The 21,049-nt window shown below is 39.4% G+C and overlaps 1 protein-coding gene across 3 annotated transcripts in view; it reads left to right on the forward strand.

Annotated features, from left to right (window-relative positions):
• Positions 1-21,049, forward strand: part of LOC135161107 (POU domain, class 2, transcription factor 1-like) — a 123,906-nt gene that overhangs the window by 95,185 nt on the left and 7,672 nt on the right. The window contains exons 5-7 of one of the 3 annotated variants that reach the window (XM_064118399.1): positions 18,502-18,638; positions 19,668-19,982; positions 20,753-20,815. In XM_064118399.1, coding sequence (XP_063974469.1) covers positions 18,502-18,638; positions 19,668-19,982; positions 20,753-20,815 — 515 coding nt within the window. Of the gene's footprint in view, positions 1-18,501; positions 18,639-19,649; positions 19,983-20,752; positions 20,816-21,049 lie in introns of all 3 variants that reach the window. The other 2 variants (XM_064118398.1, XM_064118400.1) reach the window with 2 other exon arrangements.

The raw sequence follows: 21,049 nt of genomic DNA on the forward strand, positions 1-21,049 counted from the left end.
AACAATTTTTCCTCCTCATGACACCGCGATTTCATCAGTGAATATCCCCTCCATCACCACATTTTTTCTCCAATATTCGATCCACGAACTGAATCAACACACCGTATAAGCTCCTCATTACATAATTATTGTTGTACCATTGTATCCTCTCTTTCTTCAAGCTCCCATAAGCCTTCCGATAATTCTGTTCAATCTAATACCTCCCCAATTGTGAATTGACCCTGTTGGATTTTTTCATGAAATAAATAGAGAACAAAAATCAATCTCTTTCCCTTCTGAATATTTCTATTTAAATTGAAAAACATTTTTATGGGTTGCAAGTGTGAGATACAATGTTTAAGTTTGATTTTAAGTATGTTGACAAAGTGGAATGAATATGAGTCTTCCAGAGCATGCGACTAAAAGGTCCAGGGTGTTGTTTCCCTTCGTAAAATGTATTTACTTCCTCGAAGAAATCGGTACAAAGCGGACGTGTCCTTCCGAGCACAATTATTTCAGTTAAATAATAAACAAAGACAATAGTTTAAATTACTTACAGAATTATTATGTCTAATAACCCATTTCCAATAGACCCCTGCATCGAACCAACTTTCTTCGGATACACCATAATGATTCAAAGTTGAACAAAAATCGTGCGAATGGATTTCAATTATTGACCCGGTCAAAAATACTTCACATGCGGCGGCTTCACGTGAATATTCTCCCCGTGAATTCCCCATGCGGTACAGCACATAAACCCATAGCCCGTGCATCCGCGGTCTTGCTAATCGCGTAAGGAGAAATGAAAACGAGTATAGTTACTGTTCCGGGAAACAGAGCGGCGTACATCCCTGGATTATCTCACAAGATCCATCATACATGCATTTCCTTTCTTCGGTGGTTATTTCTCACGGCTCCAGTCACTTCTGTCCCGCAGTTTTCTTCCACACAATGAGATGACGTCTCGGACGCGTGCCAACGTATGACGCGTATAATTTTTCAGTGAAAAAGAAGAAAAAAACGTCAAGATGATGAGGGAGCGAAACTATAACCGTGAGAATAAAAGGACATAAACGCTTGGTATATTCGTGTTGTGGAACGCCCTCTCGATCTCGTAGGCGTCGGCGCCATTACAATAGCCACAAGTCACTGAAGAAGAGGACTAGCAATTAGCAATTAAACCAATAACTCTGCAATTGGTGATTCCATCAATGCGATGTGTCGTTCCCATCGCTGCGAAACCACGAGGGGAAGAAACTTGGAAGCGGCTTTTTTTTTTACTTTCTGCGCATTCTCTTTTATCTCGATTATGATTCAAGGAGGATGACACTTGGAGAATATGTTTAATGTTTTTACGCGGTATCAATTAAATTCAATAACGAGAGAGGATGAAGAATTCTGGCCGACATTATCGTATTGAATAGAAGATTTTATAGTACATAAAACTTACCCGGAGAGAAATATTTAAGAAAAATTACGTAGCTTTTCCGTAATTCTGGAGTGAAATTTGGTTATCGGGAATTTTACGGAATTACTACAGAATTTTTACTGAAAGTTTCGTTATTTTTGGGTGAATCGACTGGGGAAAATTTCGCGTCAAATTTCGCAGCCGATTTCGTAATCAGTGAGCGAACTGCGAGTTACGCCATTTTTCATAAATTTTTCTCGCCATTTAACCTGGTAATTATGAGTATTGAGGCCCTGAAGTAAATTCGGTTTGATTCAGACGGAATTTGGTTTGATTCAGATCATTGTTTGGCCTTGATTCGGATCAATACCCTAAAAAATTTACTTCCAATATAAATCAAATATTCAAAAATTGTCTGAGAAGTTTGCCAGAAACTTCAGCAAAAATTTTTTAAACCTCGTACCAGCGCACCCAAAAGAAATCACTAAATACCATACGAGTGGGTGCAATTGACGATAAAAAATAACTCCATAAATTATCCGCATAATCAATATTTATTGATTGTATCCATAAAACAAGGCGCATGCGCCGATACAAAGCGTTGATTGATTTCACACAGCGCAAGCCAGTGGGTAATATCGCTTAATAGTCACCATATTGTTTATAACGACGTAATAAATATGAACGCGGAAAAATGGAGGAAATAAATTGTCAAACGCCCCCACTGTCGGCGGTCCTTGTCTACCTACACCGCACTCCCCCCACCCACCCTCCTCCTTCCCATTAATTTTCCATTAGAGAACGAAAATTGATGTACGTTAATTGCGTTGAAAATTCCGATTATACTAATCTAATTAATTAATTGAATGGAACTTTTTGTGATGATGAAGTGTTCATTGAATTAACCACCGTGGAGAGGGGGAAGAGAGGTAATCAACCTCGATAATTACCCCGGTTTGACGGTACTGTCGATGATTGTTTCATTTTTTTTTTTCATTTTCAACGCCACTTGCTGTCGGACAGGAAGTGGTAGTTTAACGGCGCAACGGGCGGTTAACACGGTATTTTCTGAACAACCCTCGCACGATAACATCGTCCGGGTATAGTAGACACTCCCTCGTTGTTTATCGTAATCAATTAGTTGGATCGTTATCTAGTGGTTATCATATTGGGATGGAGAGGGAGGGGGTGGTGGATGTGGGGGTGAGACCCCTCGATAAAACGTTTTTCCAATAATTAGTTTGGGGGAAGCAGCAGTCGTAGATTCTCAATAAAAATATCCAGTGTTAAGTCTAAACACAATATTTACTGGCGATCTCCGTTTCGGATGAAAGTTAAGAAAATATGGTCTTTACTCTAGGGCCCGAGACCTGGGTCTGATGCCCTTCAGATTCAAATGCGTTATTTTTTTCAGATGATCTCAATTTTTTAAATTAGAAATTGAAATCATATTTTTTGATATAATATATAATATATAATATATAATATATAATATAAAAATGTGGAAATAAGTGAATAATTTTTTTGTTAAAGAACAATTTTCACTGGGCACACAGGATAGTGAATGAATATAATGTGATTGAATCTCAGACTCGTCACAGAGCAGAATATTTTTTAGGTCGATGATTACGAACTGGAGCGTCATTCATTGATACGTGAGGAATGTCCATTAACTGCCTATGTCGTTTTATTGACTGGACTGGTTGATTAATACCCGCAGAGAAGACATTTTTATCGGAATCTTCATTCCAACATTCGAATATGATCAAATTATGGAGTCATTCATCGTGAATTGAAGATGCAGAATATACAGAACCGCATTTAACTGTGAAAAAACTTGTTATATTGAATCACAAATTGAATAATATGGCTCACATGCGTGTTATAAAATTCAATGGGGTCTTATGTTGAATTTAGAACAAGTGGTTGTTTGCAGTGAGTCTTGGTTCATGTTCATTTCTATTTTTAATTATGAATTTATAGATTGATTTTATGGAAAATCAAATTTTTTTTAATGAAGAACAAATTGAAATCCAACGACACCGATCTAATCCATTGCATAATTATAAACATTTTTAGAATAATTTCGCAATTATTCTTACTCTACTGTATCATGCAGGCGAATGGTGAATCAAGTTTAACGATGAATAGTGAATGCGTAATGATCCGAGATAATTATGTATAAATTACTAATCCAATCATACGGATTCTGAGCGCGGGCATTTTCGCAAATAAGAAAAATGTTAATGATGCATTGATTGATACTTGACTCTGCCATTGATCACTAGTTAACGAATCTCATTGAACGTGAATAGAATTTTGTAACAAGTTTATCCCAGAACATGGCAGACATCTCGAATGGAAATTCGAGTCAGGTGCGCTGAGTTCGAATTAGAAATGGATCGGACTGTCGTCAGGTTTGATTTAGTCGTATCGATCCTTATCAGAAATTGATCCAGTAAATTTCATCAAAAATAATGGCGGTGCACTGAGCAGCTCCTGATCAGAATCTGATGGAGTGGAGATGATCTGAGCCTGAGGTCAGGCAGTCGGAAATCATTCTGAACCAAATTTGGTCGTGTCCCCTTGTCTTTAGTGGGAAGTCAGATATTGTGAAAGTCCTATGATCTAAATCTGATCATAGTCACCTGACTATAGTCCTCAAAGATATATTTTGAAATTGTCATAGCAAAATGAGTTGTATGACATCGTAGCTCAGTTTTTATTCAATTAAATTAATTTTTCGTTCTTCCTGATCAAATTGATATTCACGGAAAATATATTTAGAAATAAGGGGTTGACTCATTACGGTAAAATTGTTCTATGAAAATGTTTAAAATACAAATAATGTTCTTTATAAATACATGTATTGATAATATTTGATCCGACTAGCGCAAGTAGAGGATTGACGATGTTAAATATCCGCAGTCTATCCCTTTTCCCTTCACTTTTTCCCTCCTCTGACCCTAATTTCATTAGAATCCGATGTAATATTAATTCATAAATCAGTCGTTCACGCCACAAGTAAACACATACATTCTGACAGAACTCAGCCCCACCAAGCATCATCCGAACTGGATCCAATGATTTCACCAAATTCCAATCAATTTAATCCAACCAAATCCTTCCGAAAAACCCCGTTACATAATCGCCCACAACCTGATCCAATAATTTCATCAATTTTCCTCCGCCATCAGGTCTGATTTAACCCGACTTTAACCTGAACCTGACGTGAATTTCCACTTCAACCGTCATCCCCTAAGGCTCCCAATCTTTATCTATATTCCCTCATTACCAAAACAAAGACCTGATCGATGCCACCTCCCCCCTTTGTAACCCACGATCCCCCTAGGTGCTTCCACCACCGAGAAAGTGAGACAACCCCCCTCCCCCCCCCCAAACTCACACATACCACCGAGCGAGCATTACTTTTTTTACGCGTTTCTCCGAAGATCTTTTACGCTTCCGCAGAAATCCGATATCTCCTTCGGCTATTAAGCCAGGGCTGTGTGTCGGAACGAAAGGGAGAGCCCCCGAGGAAGACAGTAGTGAAAGAAGGAGTAAAAACCGACTAAAAGTGGTGAAGGGCAGAGGGGCGGGTGGGGGGCAGGGGGGTTGGGAGAGAAGAAAAAAACACTCGGCAGAATGGTTGAAAGGAGATGCCCGCATTCTGGAAAGAATATCCAACTCTCTTCCCTCAATTCTTGCTGAAGTGAGAGAACAAAACTGGTGAGAAGGGAATGACCTTCCCCCTCATTTCGTCCTTGTTTCATTTATTTACTTATTTGCCTCAGTCCCGCGTAATTGTAATTTTTACGTTGAAAACGAAACGGGGGTAGATCTCCATTATTAACCTCCTCACCGTCCCCCTTGCTCACAATAGACCTGAAATGATTGTACATTAATGCCCAAGTTCCTTGAAAATATGTAATTGTAATTATATACAATTTTTTTTTTAGTTGAAAAATCAAAAATTTCAGAGCAAGAAATTCTCACTCGTTTCTCAAGGACAATTGGACCTATGTTATTGTCATTTAGCTAGGGGCTGTGTCTAGACAACTGGTAATTGTATACAGTAACAGCCCTCGGTGTGATTCCAAGAAGGGCAAGGTTATCTAAAAAAAAGGAGGTGAGTACCCTCAGATAGTCGAGGGCTATTCACTGGTGATATCCCGATGTTACGTATCCATGAAATGATTTCAGATACTGAGTGTGATTTTATTAAATCCCATATAATTATATGAAGTCGTTGGAACCATGAGATTTCATCGATTTCATGTGATTGCATATGAAATCATGCGGTTAATTAGTCAGTAAAATTTTTTAATGGAAGCGGATGGGGTAGATTTTGTCAAGACCGTTGCACTTGATCAAAACCAGATCGTCGGAGTTGATCAAAACGAGGTCCTGGGATTTACTTAAGAGCAAGTCCTGGGATTTCATGATCGTCAGATCCTGGGGTCTTGAACAAGATCTGGTTTTGGAATTTCATGAAGAGCAGGCACTAGAACTTAATCATGACTCATTCCTTGGATATTGATCAAATTCAGGTTCTGAGCACTTGATCAAGTCCAAGTCCTGGGATATTGATCAAATTCAGGTCTTTGGATCTCATTACAATCCAGTAATATGGATCTTGATCAAGCTCAAGTCCTCGGAACTTGATGCAGTTCAAATTACATGTATCTGGTTCTACCCTGTCTGATTCGACCTGGATATAACTACCTCGTCCCAACCCGATCAATTTTCAAGTCGAACCTGATCCAATCATGACTTAAACTTGATCGAATTTTCAATTCGATTCATTTCAAATCGTATAAAATCATAGAAAATCGAAAACAAATACCTCCAAACGCAATCACTGATTTTAAATAGTTCATCATCTCACTGAAATCAGCGAAACCCAAGGAAACCTGAAATCACGGTGTCACTGGATGTCACCCACCGAAATGGAATTTCACTGAATTTTACTGCATGTTATCCCCTCCCAAGGGACTAAAACTCTCGTTTTTCCGATGAAGAATCAATGAAAATGGGAAACAAAAATAGAAAAGAGGAATGGACTTCTGCAGGCGGTTGATAAGCCGCTGGGGTATTTCACACTCGGTCAAATTTTGTATCGACGAGGGCGGTAATGTAGCGTTATTTAACTCGGTTACCGACCCCTTGCTCACAGGTCTATATGGTTTTAACTCCCTCTCTGTCATTCTTCTGTCCATCGTGAAGGACTTATGGGTAGGGACGGGATATAAAAAAACTTTGGAAGGGGTGCTCGGTGTCCCGTGAAAACATTCTCGCGCGGGGGCGGTGACACGCATAAAACAGCAAACCAGCCCCCATTTTACTGAGGCATTAGGGGCCGTGAAGGGATGTGATTCGTTGCGCGATTTTAAAGATTTATAAATCGAGGGAGATGGATCAGATAATGAGATTAAATTCACTGTTTTCACGATGTAGAATTCAGAAGGCAACGCGATCAATTACCCATACAGGGGGAATTTTAATATCCCCCTACTTTAATTTTCATTTATTTAATTGCGACAATTAACGGCATCTGATAACAACGGTCTTGTTGCCTCTTTGATTACCGATTTCTTTTAGGTTTTTTCCCCGTTAATTTCCTCTACTATTTCATCCCACCCAATGGTTTATCGGCTTATTTTTTAATGAACTTAATTAGTTGTAAAATAGCAATTATTAGGCGATTGTCTTTTCTTTAAAAATTTATAATTACAAAGCAATGTTTGCTTGCTTAACTTCCCGCGCCGAAAAATTATTGTCTGTCAAAGATCTTCCGGAATTCTTCGGAAGAATGGTTGAAGGATCTTCGGAAGATCTCCCGGTGACCCAAACAGATCTTTGGGAAGATATTGAGAGGGCAAGGGCTCGTCCTAAGGATCTGGAAAATTACTTAACAGTTGGTTAATTGTTCTTGAACGTCTGGATCAGTATTACTAATCAATTGATAAATTTTATTGAATGAGTAATTATTCCGGACATCAAAACCACATCACGATTACCAAAGTTTTTGATTAACGTTAAAATTAGTACAGCATAAAGATGAAATGTAAAATTGTGAGCAAACCTTCTTGGTCAGATGTGGATGAAGAGTTTCTCGTGAAGCACCGGGGGCTGAAGGAGCAGACTTGCATGGGGTGTGGGGTGGGTTTGACGTCGTATGACGTGCCGGCCACGTGACTGGATTACCAACTTGACAATCACTGCTCTGAGCTACGCCAGACGAATGTTAATATGTGGATATTCAAATAATGTTGAAGAATTCGATGCGAAAGTCACTTCGTATGCCGAATGAAATATGGAGATAGGAGAAAATTTGAAGAATCGATTCTTTCTTACGACCGTTGACCAGAAAATGCGATGTCATTGATCAGTGGGAACGAAAATATTCTGATAGTGAGGGACATCCCGCGCAAAAAAATTATTATCTACCGACGATCTTCAAGAATTCGGGAGAAAAATCGCCGAAACATCTTCGGAAGATCTCCCCCATTCGGGTGGGTCATGTAAAATCGTGAGAATGTGCATAATTAACTGTAATTAATTCTATATATTTCTAAATAATATTTCTATATTTCTAATCAATTGTAATTTCTCTTACTCCAACTGGAAAGAATTACCACGACGGTAAAGTAGAGAAATCATCCTTACGATTAAATTTCCTCTCTTATATGAAGTTCTACTATTCAATTTTCCACCATAATTTCAGTGGACAGTTTCATTAATATCGCAGCCTCGTCCTTCAAAATAAGGCATCAAATTTTCTAAAAATTCTGGTGAGGCGTTACTATACCGCACAAATTAAAAAACCGTAAATTGGGCGGTGCGACGGTTATAGCACGACCAACGGAGTGTTAAGTGGCATTTTAATTTTATCATGAAAGAATAGTGGTGGAAGTAGTTGCCTCGTAGATAGGCGGGAGCTCTCGGCCCGATGAGTGAGAGAGTGGTGTGAAGTGAGATGAGACAGTGAGATGATTCAATCAAATCAAAATGGTTACTTGGACGATACGAGCCTGCGCACACGGAGAGAAAAAATCATTAGAAATTACCGTAGCGTTTGGTAATCGACCTGTTTTCGCCATTGGGGGAAAATGACCGTTTCACTCAGTAAATTAATTTGTGAATAATTAATTAATAGCATTAATTAATATCAGATACTATTAATTGGTTAATAATATTAATCCTGAAATCCAATCGAGAGACAGATTTTTTATTTATTAAGAATATTAATTAATTAATTTTCAATTCACATACATTAATTAATAATCAATTAATTACTGATTAACAATGATGATTAATTTTACTCGAACGGTGAAATGATTGTCACTAACCACTTGCCAAACTCTATCCCCAAACGGTGCGGTAATTTCAACTGAATTTTTCTCTCGACAAAATCATCGAAGATCAGAGTCATCCCACGCGTTATCTAATATCACTGGAAATTGATCATGGATTTCTGAGATAAGATGACCGGATGCAGCGGAAATTTAAAACAATTATCTCGGTAATGATTATTCTATTGATGTTCTTCAGGAAATTAACATCGTTAATAATTCTTTTACGATAAAATTGAATTATGCAGGAATGTCCTGAGTCACTGGAACTCTGGAATTGTCGATTCAGGTTATATCCCGTGGTCAGCATACTCACCTTGTGCCATACATCACCGTCAGTCGTGAAGCTAGGGAGTGCCAATTCCAAATGGATTCAACGTGCCTACGGGACTACCCCCTGTGCGGAAAAACACCCTCTTTTATATGCATAGTCTCATTTCCTTATCCTATATTCACGATAACGGGGGAAATTGCGATCTTATTCTAACCGACTCTTCAACTTTATTTGGGAGACCTTGAATTTGGGAATGTTCAGGGGCGATACTGCACTAGGGGAGACTGGGGCACGATGGGGTGCCCGGGAAATATTTGTAATTTTGAAAAACCGTTTTTTCATGTGTTTTAGGAGTATTGCACGAGAAATAAATTAAACCCCATATTTTCATGATTAGAAACTGCCTCACATCGTGATCGGAAACTCCTCCACGCGTAAAACGTCGATCAGAAATTGCCTTAAAATTGAATTCTTTAGAACTGCGATTCAATCGATAATTTAATGTTCCACTCAACTAAATTTATCGATAATTATTAATAAATATTCACAGTTCAAGTTGAAAGAAGTTGCCATCGGATTTGATCGGCCTTTTTTTTTAATCCGCCTTTCATTCCCACCAACGGGCTTAACTGATCAGAAACTGCAGCAGTTACCTTGCGTCCATTTTCCACCGTAAACCTATACTTATTTATGTATTTAGTTGGAACACGTGCCCCCCGCAGGCTCCGTTTTATAAGTTTCATTAATGGCGACGTGCTGGAGCCACTCCAACAGCATACGGCTTACACGTTACCCTATAACTGTATATTTTCTAACTGTTCTCCAAAGCCCTAGTGCATCTGCCACTAACCACCACCCTCCCGATGATTGTTCTATCTGCGTATCGGTATCTATCACTTAATGATGCCGTGTGTGACTAAACACACGGGTATAATCCATTATCCAAAAAAGCGACAGAGAAAAAAATCGAATCTTTTGTTTGATCTTCATGACATCCCGCGGAAAAAAACTTGCTGTCTGCCAAAGATCTTTTAGAATTCTTCAGAATTATGGAACGATCGTTGGAAGATATCGCGGATGATCCGTAACGATTGTTTGCAAGATTTTCGGGGGAGAATAATTTTTTCTGAAGATGTGCATTTGATTTTCGAACATATTCTGAAAAAGACCTCTAGGGAACATATCTTCATAAAAAAATGGTTCTCGGAAGATCTTCGAATGAACCATTTGGGCCGCCGCGTAGAAGAATTATTGTCTACTAAAGATCTTCCAGAATTTTCCAGAAGAATCATCGAAAGATCATCAGAAGATATCCCTGGTGATCCAGGAAGATCCTGGGGAAGAGTTTGACAAGACCATATTGGTCTTCTAAACATTATAAATTTGACTTTGCAAAATATTTTTAAAAAACCCTCTTCCGAACATATCTTCACACAAAAATTATCCTCGAAATCATCTTCCGAAGAATCTTCCTGGATCACCCGGATCCGGAATACCTTCCGAAGATCTTTCCATGATTATTTCCAAGATTTCTGAATGATCTTCAACCAACAAAAATTTTTCCGCGCGGAATAGTTGGGACCGAGGAGTCAGGAGACAACTACTACATCGGACAACCTGAATGGTTTAAACGGTGTGGATGAAGAGGGGAAAAAGGTGTAGTGGCCACGTGCCCATACTGGTAGCACGCGACCAACCTAACGGTTTTGGACTCCCCATACTACACTACGGAAAAAAGGCATAACCACTCCTTGTGAAACACCCCTTCTCTCACCCTTCTGCTCTGGCACGGGACCACTCTTTACGATAGTTGAAAACATACGAGGATACACTGTTATTCTATTGGCTACTATCCTTTCCTCCACCTCCCCCCTTGTTTCATTCTTTCGATAGTTCTTCTCCCTTCCTCTCCCTCCTTTTCCCCCTTCCCCCGTCATCGTGCACCGATGATGCATTCGGCTTTGCTTTTCGGAGACAATACTCCAGCATCAGCTTCTTTCCCGCGACGTTGTATCAATATTTTCCTACGCAAACAATAATAATTCAAAAGTGGAATGGAATAATGAGGATTTATTCGGTTGAAAATTCCATAGAATAAAGGAAGGGAAATCGGGAATTTGGGTGTGGGAATGCAGAAGAGAAATGATGAGGAGGATAAATTATTAAATAGACTGTTCGGTGATCGATTGGGAAATTGAATATGAAAATTTGAAGGGTGGTATTGTTGAGCTTTATGGACGATGAGATAAAATCAGGGGATGATTTGGAAAAGTTACGTGTGAGTTTGGTATAATTTCCTAGTTTTTTTCCCCAGAAAATTTTTGTCGAATGACGATCTTTCAGAAATTCTGAAATAACATACTAGTAAAGGTGAGGGAAGATCTTTCTGGCGATCCAAAACGATTTTTTGGTAAATCGTCGGAAGACGATGTTTTTCTTCTTTACAATGTTGGGAATTTTAGTTTGCAAATTTGTTCAATTAAAAAGAATAAATCTCTAAATAAAAAGTGTGTTCCATAGATCTTCTAAAGAGGTTTATTTAATTATTAGAAAGACATTTCGAAGATTTTTGAATGATTTTTCTCTATCACCAGGAGGATCTTGCGAATATTCTTCGGAAAATTTCGTGTAAGATCGTCCACGAACTAATTTTTTTTCGTAGGATGATAACTTCGCGCGTAGAAAAATCCTTATCAGTCAAAGATCTTCCAGGATTCTTCACTATCCAAGAAGATCTCTGTAAGATCCGCCTGGTCCCCCAAATAAATTCCTCAGGAGATTTTTCAAACACAACATTGTTTTCTGAAGATGTCATGAATGTGACTTTAGGAAATATTCTCAGATCGAAAACATGTAATTATATTCCATCTATTAATACCCAATACCCAATACCCAATACCCAGTGACTGTCCCACAACAGCCATCTTACCCTTAATTTCATCAATAACTAACTCTTTAATAACCAATAATCTGCCAAAAAAAATTACTGCAGACATCAGTCTGCTCCTCATCCAAAAATATAAATTTCGTTTTCCCATTCCATTCCAAATAATACAAATCCATCGCCCTAAAATTTTCTTTCACCGAAAAATTCAGATTTTTCCATGAATAACCGTCCATTGAATGCTCCGAGAGAAAAAAAAATCTGAAAACGAAATAATCGAGTGATGTAAGGCCCTAATAAAATTGTAAGTCGTTTTTGGCAGGGCGACGAATACAAATGCTCAGTGGTATTTCCCCAGGTTCACAAACCTCCCCCGTAACCCCCCTCCCCCCGTCTGCCCCTGTCCTATTGGGCCTTATTTCTTTGTTGCGTTACGTAAGAGAAGCCAAGAATGGCGACGCAGGGAAGAAGCAGATGCTGCTTAAGCATTTTAACGTGTTGTGATACACGAGGAGAGAAAAAAAAAATACCCTGTTGCTGGGGTCTAATACGATCCAGCGTCTTTGTGTGGAATCTTGCGTGTGACTCAAGAAATATTTACAATGGAGCTGTTCTGTCTCCGAGGGAAGGGATGGCGAGGAGATAAGTCGATGCAACTCTTTGATATATATTGGAAGATCGTTATGAATTGACCTTGGCATGAGCGTTGAAAATTGAGGGGGCAGATTTCGGTGGGTGAGGGATGAAGAGGAGAGATATTTTTGGGGGCGGGTGCAGAGGAGTTTTGGAGCAAAACCCGACGGGGATGGTAACCGCAAAATTGGGGATTCAGCGTGGAAATAACGATTTCTCTTTGTTGTGGATCGTTATAGCACTGTGGGTACCGATTTTGGGGTCTTCGTGGTGACTTGCCGAGTCTTCGGTGGGTAAATCGTTATTTTATGTAGATTATGACGAAGGGATTCGTGGGATTAAATGATTGGTTTTTCTTTATTTTTTTTTGGGGCGGGAGATGTATTGAAATTTTGGAAATTCATAGGGGCTCAATAGTGAAGCGGTAGAAGGTTTTAAGTTGATTAATTTTAGAGGAAACGGTGGGAAGTAATTGGAACTGATCTGTTCGGAATTTATTTGGAATCAGCGGCAGTTTTGCGGACATGTGGAATGATTTTACTGCATAACGAGGTTCTCTTGGTACCGGCGATTGTTTATTTGATTTTATCTACTCAGCTCGTAAATGTGTACACAATCAAAGGGTCAAGTCAATTTAGGGCTCGTGATTTTCAACTTTAATAGAGTTACGTCGAGTTAAACCACCTGTCGACATGAAACTCATCGTAATTCAAGAATTAATTGATGGAGAATTTTTATGAAATTTCTATCATCATGAACAAATGGTATAGTGATATCTTCACATGAGGACATGAACTAGGGGAAATTACAGTGATAAAATAAGGATACACAAGTTGTTTGACTGTTGCAAGGAGATTCGTTTCGAGATACGAACGATAAGCGATTGGATTTGAATGTTTATCACCGGAATCTGCGTTTATTGAATCATCATCAGAGGGAAAATGTTTGGGTCAGTTGGAGGGCGATCATCAGTGGTTAGATTTTGGTAAAAAGCCCGACGGTCCTCGTCCATATAGAGAATTAGATTTGATGAATCCTTCTTGTCCTTTCCCTTGATCAACGAAAAAAATTTGTGTCGACTTGACCCTTCGAAAATTTAATGAGTGTAAAATTGCCACTTAATCCACTTTATTTATTCAAACGAAGTCACTAAACTCATTCCAAGAACAAAATGATTACTCCAACAGATGTCTTCCATTTTCAAAAGTCTAGCTCAAACCGATTTTCACGTTTTCTTAACAAACAATAAAATTTTCTAAAAACAATTCCATTTTCTCCTCTAATGCATAAGGCCCCCATGATATTTTCTAAATTATCATATGACCTTCCATGGAAAAATTAACAATTATCGTGGCGACCTGATAACGAACTGATAATTTCACCCAACAAATTCCTTCAGTAAAAAATATTCAACAGGTTCGTGAAGAGCTGAGTCAAAATCTCAGGTGTCATTGTGATTATTTCGCCATCACCTGACACTGATTGCTCGCGTGCCGACCCCAAGTGTCCCTATGGACATTGAATTCACCAATTGCATAGGGGTCAGGTCTTGAGAATAGTCGGGGGGGCTCTATCGCCCAAACACCTCGGAATAACGTAAACGTTGCCCCAGCTGTCTCCTACCGGTTCTTTCCCCCCAGACTGGGGAATAACTGGCTGTCCCTCGGAACGCGTGGGTGATGGATAGTTCCCGCACGTTACCGTGTCACTCGTGCAAATGTTAAATGGGAACATCAATACCTCGAGAATATTGCGTGATTCTCTATTACAAAACAGATCGAACTTGGGGGTGGATTCATGAAAAATAGTTCTGATCAGTTTCACTGAGTAGAATTCCCGAGGGGCTATTCATTGGTGAACTCGTGGTAGAAGGATTCAATGAAATGATTTCTTTGCATTTCATTCCATGAAATGATTTCATCGAAATTCATTCAATGAAATGATTTCATTAAATTCCATTCGATGAAATGATTTCTTCGAAGTTCATTCAATGCAATGATTTAAATTGAATTTCATTCATGAAATGATTTCATAAATCGAATGAAATCCTATGGAGTCACATGAAATCAACTGAAATGTTTGAAATCATGAGATTTCGTCGATTTCAGGTAATTAGATCTGAAATTATGTGAAATCATTTGAAATCGGCTGAAATCATATGGTATCGAAAACAGTTGGCAGCCGTCGCATGCCATCTCACTCATGAAAAATTGAGTTTTCGGTTCGAAATTCCCCCAACACTCAATTTTTTTTGTTCTGAAGTTCGATTTGCCGGTTTACCTTGAAAGTATGTCATAAATTCGTCATAACCGTGGTGACTGTCACTGTCACTGTGACTGTCAAATTCGCAGCATCGAAGACCAACTGAATTATGAACTGAACTATTTAAAGAAAATGGTCTTTGCAATCGGTATTTTTTCAATAAAGAAAGAAAATGATTAGAAATGCCACCGATGCATGTTCATGAGTTTATAAATATCAATTCCTGGAAACCATGAAATCACGAAACTCTTCCAAATGCAAGCCACAATTTCTCCGATTCCACTATCTCCCGAAAATCGGATAAAATCGCGTGAAGACTGAAATCGTGTCACTCTTTCGGAGCAACTACCCCCTCTTCTTACCCAACGCCCCTCCGCAATCGCTCCCAATCACTGAACCAAAATTAGACAAAATGGACTATCCTAAACCTGCGTTATCAATCAACCCCTAAAATCCGATCGAAATCCTTTGAAAACTGTTACAAACCACTTTACCAAAAAAATCACATGATGGAAAGGCTTCGAGCCCCGAAGTTACCGCCGTCGCTGTCGTCAATTTCCCCGTTTTCAACGGAACACTTTTTTTTCCTCCCGTCATTCATCCACAGGTAGCCCCGTAAGCGACTCCTGATCACTCTGGAACTAAAAAAATGTCGAAAAAGAATGAAATGACGGTTAAACACCTTATCGCTGCCACTTGGGGTGGTACATCTGTAGCCACCTGGGACAGCCTAACCAAACTTACAAACAAATACAATCCAAAGTTCACCTACATCGAGACACCTTTTTGCACCTTCATGAACAATCCTTCGCATTTCTTTCTTCAAAAAAAGGGTGTACCCGAAATTCTAAAAAAAATCGTTACTCCACTATTCAGAGTTGAAAAACACCAGAAATCACCCCAAAATAGTCTCCCCTTTGGGTCCCACTTTCTCACGGATAAAACGTCTGATTTTTCCAAAAAAAAAATTCATCCCCTTCGGGAAGGTGGATGATGCAAATTTTTGGGGTGAAAGAAGCCGTTGGAGGGGTGAAACCTTTTCAATAACCGAATTTTATTGCAATTCCAACAATTCACACAAACCTCGCGTCTCTCAATCTTCCAAGGATGCATTCCTACCTGCTCCACTAGCCGTTTTTTTACTTTGGTGGATGAGGGAGGGGGTTGGGGGAAGGGGGAGAGGGAGGGCAATCTACGGGACAGGTAAGAAGCAAGAAAGATGGCAAATCAGAGTGGATAAAAACGGACGTTGGCCCTGGTTTTATTGAAAAATAGCGTCTTCGGGGTATTTTTTTTTTCTTTTCTTTCACATAAGGTCCCCCTCCTCTAGTCACGCCGATCTCTACCTGTCCTATACTTTTGTGTAAACGCTTCCCGTACATTTTTTTACCGGATTTTGGGAAGATGGGAAGCGATCACGGTGAACCGTAGAAACGTTTTTTTTAGGAGATTTTTTTGTGAGGATTTTTTTGGGATAGAGGAGCTCGAGGGGCTGGCGGAATATAATCGTATTCAATTTTGAATTTTGGGAATTTTTATGGGGAGGATAATTTATTATATTGTCATTCCGGTGGTGTTCAGCTTCACGTGGTTGATTGGGTTTTAGTTCGCGGAGGGGGATGTTTGATGGAAATTAGGGAATTCCTGGTCGCTTGCGCGGAGAGGAATGTTTAGTGAAAATTAGGGAAGTCCCAGGTGTCTGGAGGATCAGGAAATCGACTGGGGAATTTTAAACCATAATAGCGTTATTTTTTTCGGATGATTTGGAGGAAAATTATGACTCGTTTGGGAAAACTTGTGGGACAGTTGTGGAAAATTTTTTATAGTTGAATTTCGCTCCTGAATGGGGAATAGATACGGAATTTTTATTGGATATTTCTGTTCGGTAACGGGTGTAACGGGTGCGGAAGTGATTAGGAAAAATTGGGTGACGGTATCGTAATTTTTACGGAAAATTTAGGTAAAAATTACGGAAGACTCGGTAAAAAAATACTTAAGAATTACGAAAAAATTTTGAAATCACATTTCGCTCAGGAATTACGGAGATGAGTTATTTTTATTGAATATTCCTCTTTGTGTTGCGACTGGAAGTTTTATGATCGTTCGATTTTTCCATTCTCCATTATTGGATGGAAATTACTTGGAATATCATGGCATGGGGTAATATGATATTTTTAGGAAATTCCAGGCTGCGTCCGGATGTGAGTGAAATTTTAGGATTTTTAGCTGTTCGGAAGGGTAATCTTTTTCAAGATTTATATAACCGTTTCGAAATAAATTGCTCCTGTCAATATTTCAAAAAATGCTTAAATATATGAACGTCAAGCACTAAAATCACGTGCCATATTCTTATGGTAAAATATCTTATATTTTAATAATTTCCCTATTAACTTTTCTCCCTCTTTGAAATGCTCAAATAATAGAAGAACTTATCTCTTCACATATTTCCAATCAAATCAGTATTTGCGAAGAAAATTAATTTTTTGTATAAAACTACAGTCTTCATTTAGAAAACTATTCGTCCCATTTCAATAATTTTGTCCAACTATTCATTTAATTAACGTATATTCATTAAATTACCCGACATGGTAATCTGGCATATCATATGGTATATACTATGATATATACAATAGTATAATCCTATATCCATCACATGACATACCATACTATACATCTTCTCGCTAAAAGCGAATTTCGGTTGCAGCAAAAGTCGATAATAACATTTTGAAAACCGTTAGATTTCTGAACTCGCTAAAGGAGAAAACCGACCGAAAAAAAACGTTTGTTAAATCAGTTCCGAACGATTATTGGAGGGTCGCATTACAATTTACCCAAAAAAATTATGCACCCATGGGGTGGGGATAGACAAGATGAAAACGAGAAAAATGCGTCGAAGGGGTTGTGCGAGGGAGGCCGTCACAAGATACGATGATGAATGTACGAAGGGTTGTTTGGAGTTAGAAGGGGAGAGGTGGAGCAATTCGCTCGAGTAAAAGGGTATTATATTCCACCAATCAGCGTTCAGGCTATTCAATGATGCTCCAATAGTGCTGGCACACAGTTGAATTGTGGTGGGGATAGCTCAGGCCACCCTTGGGCCCACAAGTTGCTGCTGGCTCGGGGGGATTTTTGTTGCGTCACGGGAATTCATTCAGTGGAAATACTCCGCCGGAGTATGAGGCCGCGAGTGGTTCTGAAAATAATCATCTAATTTAATTAAAAATTCTTAATCAATTTTTTTTTATCAAAGTTCCCTCGTGCGTTATCAATGATTTGACATTGATCCATTTGTCCATTTATTTCGTGAATACAAATGAACTGAATCGATTCATTATGACCAATAAATTCGTCAGAACAATGTAGGATTAATATTTTTAATGATAAAGTGGCAGGTTAATTATTGTGGTGAATTTATAAAAAATCTTCGTGCTGGCTCTCGAGAGACGTACACATGTGACGAAGGCGAAAAGTGACGGGTCGGTGTGCAGTGACATAAAGATGGTCTTCATAGAAGACCCGAGGATGATCTTCGCGGATATGCGACTACATGCTACCAGCACACCCACCAGCACTCCAACCCGTTATCACCCGAATAAATATAGGGCCCAGAACAATAACAATTGTACGATTGAAAAGTGCTGATTTATCTGGTGTATTTTACTCTGTTGAAATGGAGAAATCATTTTTTTATTAATTTGTGCTCCAGATGCTGATCTACATGGGGATGTGGACGGTCCCGAGCTCAGTGGAGATGATCGGAGTATCGCCAGCGATGGCCAGGATGGTCATGAAGCCATCCTGGATCACGACTCGATGGATTCGGAACGAGGGGCCCTCAACCTGGTGAGTTTAAATTAAAAATGATTCTGTAGCGAAGTGGTGTTGATTATGTTGGAGATATCTGCGAGATAAAATGGGTTTTACGGAGAATTTGTGGAGGATTTCTGTAGTTTCTGGTGAATTCATTAGATGTGGAGGTACCGGAGGGGGAATTCAAGTCCTGTTCAGATCAAAGTCGGGGTAAATCAGACCTGACTTTCAAAGAGTGATGAAATTAGTGGATCAGGTTGTGATTGATTGTGTAACGGGTTTTTCAGGAGAATTTGATCAGATCAGATTTATTTGGATTCGATGAAATCATTTGTTCCAGTTCGGATGATGCTTGGTAGACCCGAGTCTATTCAAAATGTCCATATTCACTTTTGATATGAACGACTGATCCGTGAATCAATTCCACATCAGCTTCCAATCAAATCAGAGTCAGACCATCACAGTAAATCACAGCGTCGATTCCCACTTGTGTTACGACGATCAAATAATATCGACCCACATATTTATAAAGAACATTTGTTTAGTATTTTAAACATTTTCATAGACCAATTTTATCGTAACAATTCAACTTCTCATTTCTAAATATATTTCCCATGAAAAGTTAATTAGACTGAATAAAAACTGTGTAATACTATGCGTTGCCGTGACAATTCCAAAATATATTTTTTGAAAAGTGTAGTCAGTATGATTTAGATCATACTTTCCCGAATCTCTGACTTCTGCCTAAAGACACGAGAGTATGACCAAATTCAGATCAGACTGATTTGAGGCTGCGTAACCTCCGACTGCGATCATCTTTACTCCATCAGATTCTGATCAGGATCAACTGCACCAGATCAAAACTTCACAAAACCTGACCACAATCCGATCAGTTTCTCATCCCAACCCAGAGTTAACTCCCCCGAATGTCCTCTCGACAACTTCCAAACACCTCACAACGACTTTCTACAATTTAATCTCACCCGGCACCACTTCACTACCGAATTCCAACCATTTAACTTCACTACCAAATTCATTCTCCAGGTTACCGATGTTTCACAGCGAAACAGCAGCAGTGGAACAAGCGGCAGTGCCTCATCCCCCAGTTCAGGTGTCAGCAGTCAGTTGACCGGGAGTCATGTTGGCAACACAAGTAATTCTCAAGCAGCCCTAGCTGCCCAACTAGTCGGTCAACAGCTTCTCATGCACGGCTCCCTGGGTGCCCTGAGCTCTCAGGAAATTCAGGCTCTGGCATCAACACTCCAACAGCAGCAGCAATCGCTCCAACAGCATCTCCAACAAATAGCAATGTTTCAATCGGCAAATCCAGGCGCCGGTCAGCTACCTGCACAGGCGCAGTTCTTCCTTCAGAATCAGGTACGTTCGATCTCATTGCGATGGAGTTGTTCCCTCAAAAATATCTTTCCCTCCGGATACTCAGAAAGATTAACTCAGACGAAGGGAGAGCCCAAGTGTCGAGCTTCAAAGAGTCTTATCTGATTCAAAGATCCTAGATTACATCAAAAAAGAATTCTCCGACGACTCACTCTGATTGCCATTGAAAGCTTTTCACTCAACATCAACATTTTCCCCCACTCGTTGTATCCAAAAATAACAATTATATTGAGACACGATAAAGAGACCCCTATTAATCTAAGACTTTATTGAGATTCTGTCCCTTCGTCACTTTTGAAAAGCCACAGTGTACATTGCATTTTAAAGCGGAACCACCTTGCCACGAAAAATTCTCTTTGTTACATCACACGTGGCAACGATTGAAAGATGTTCATAGTTTTCCTTGTAAACCCTTCATCCATTATTCTCAGTCTCAATTGCATAAAGCGACACACGACCTTCTCAAGCTGTAGTTTAAAAAAACCGGAGGATCGAGGGTTTTGTGCAACCTGCACAGCCCTGAGCACGCGAACGAAAGGGAAAAAGGGAAAGGGATTTGTGAGTAATCCTTGATGTGGGGCGTCTTCCGGAACAGATACTTAATTCCTCCAGTCGACTCAACCCCTTTTACGCTGAGGGGATTTTTTTTTACCTGTTCACGTGGCTCTCCTCGACACGCGCAAATGATATTGTTCAACTTAGTTGTATGGCAAATTGTTAATGTTATCGTGTATTAAGGAATACTCTTGCAGGGGCTGTTGCAGAGCGGTGGCTACGCCCAGAGATCGAGTCATCCGCGCTCACAGTCCATGCAGGTATTATTAAACCTGCTCGGTGTTGAGTGATTGTTGTGGGTTATTTGGGTTGGACTTGGTGACGGGTGGTTGGGTATTGGTGGTGAATTTTGTGGTGGCTGGAGAGGTTTATGGTGTGAGTGGAGTTCTGAGCTTTTTGGGGTGGTTTTGGGGAGGATTGGGGGAGTGGAGGACGTTTATTCATTACGAGAAAATTGGGTAAATTTTGTAATGAAAGAATTGTTTTAATGAGGA

Source organism: Diachasmimorpha longicaudata, chromosome 4 (assembly GCF_034640455.1).
Source record: "Diachasmimorpha longicaudata isolate KC_UGA_2023 chromosome 4, iyDiaLong2, whole genome shotgun sequence".
NCBI lineage: Eukaryota > Metazoa > Arthropoda > Insecta > Hymenoptera > Braconidae > Diachasmimorpha > Diachasmimorpha longicaudata.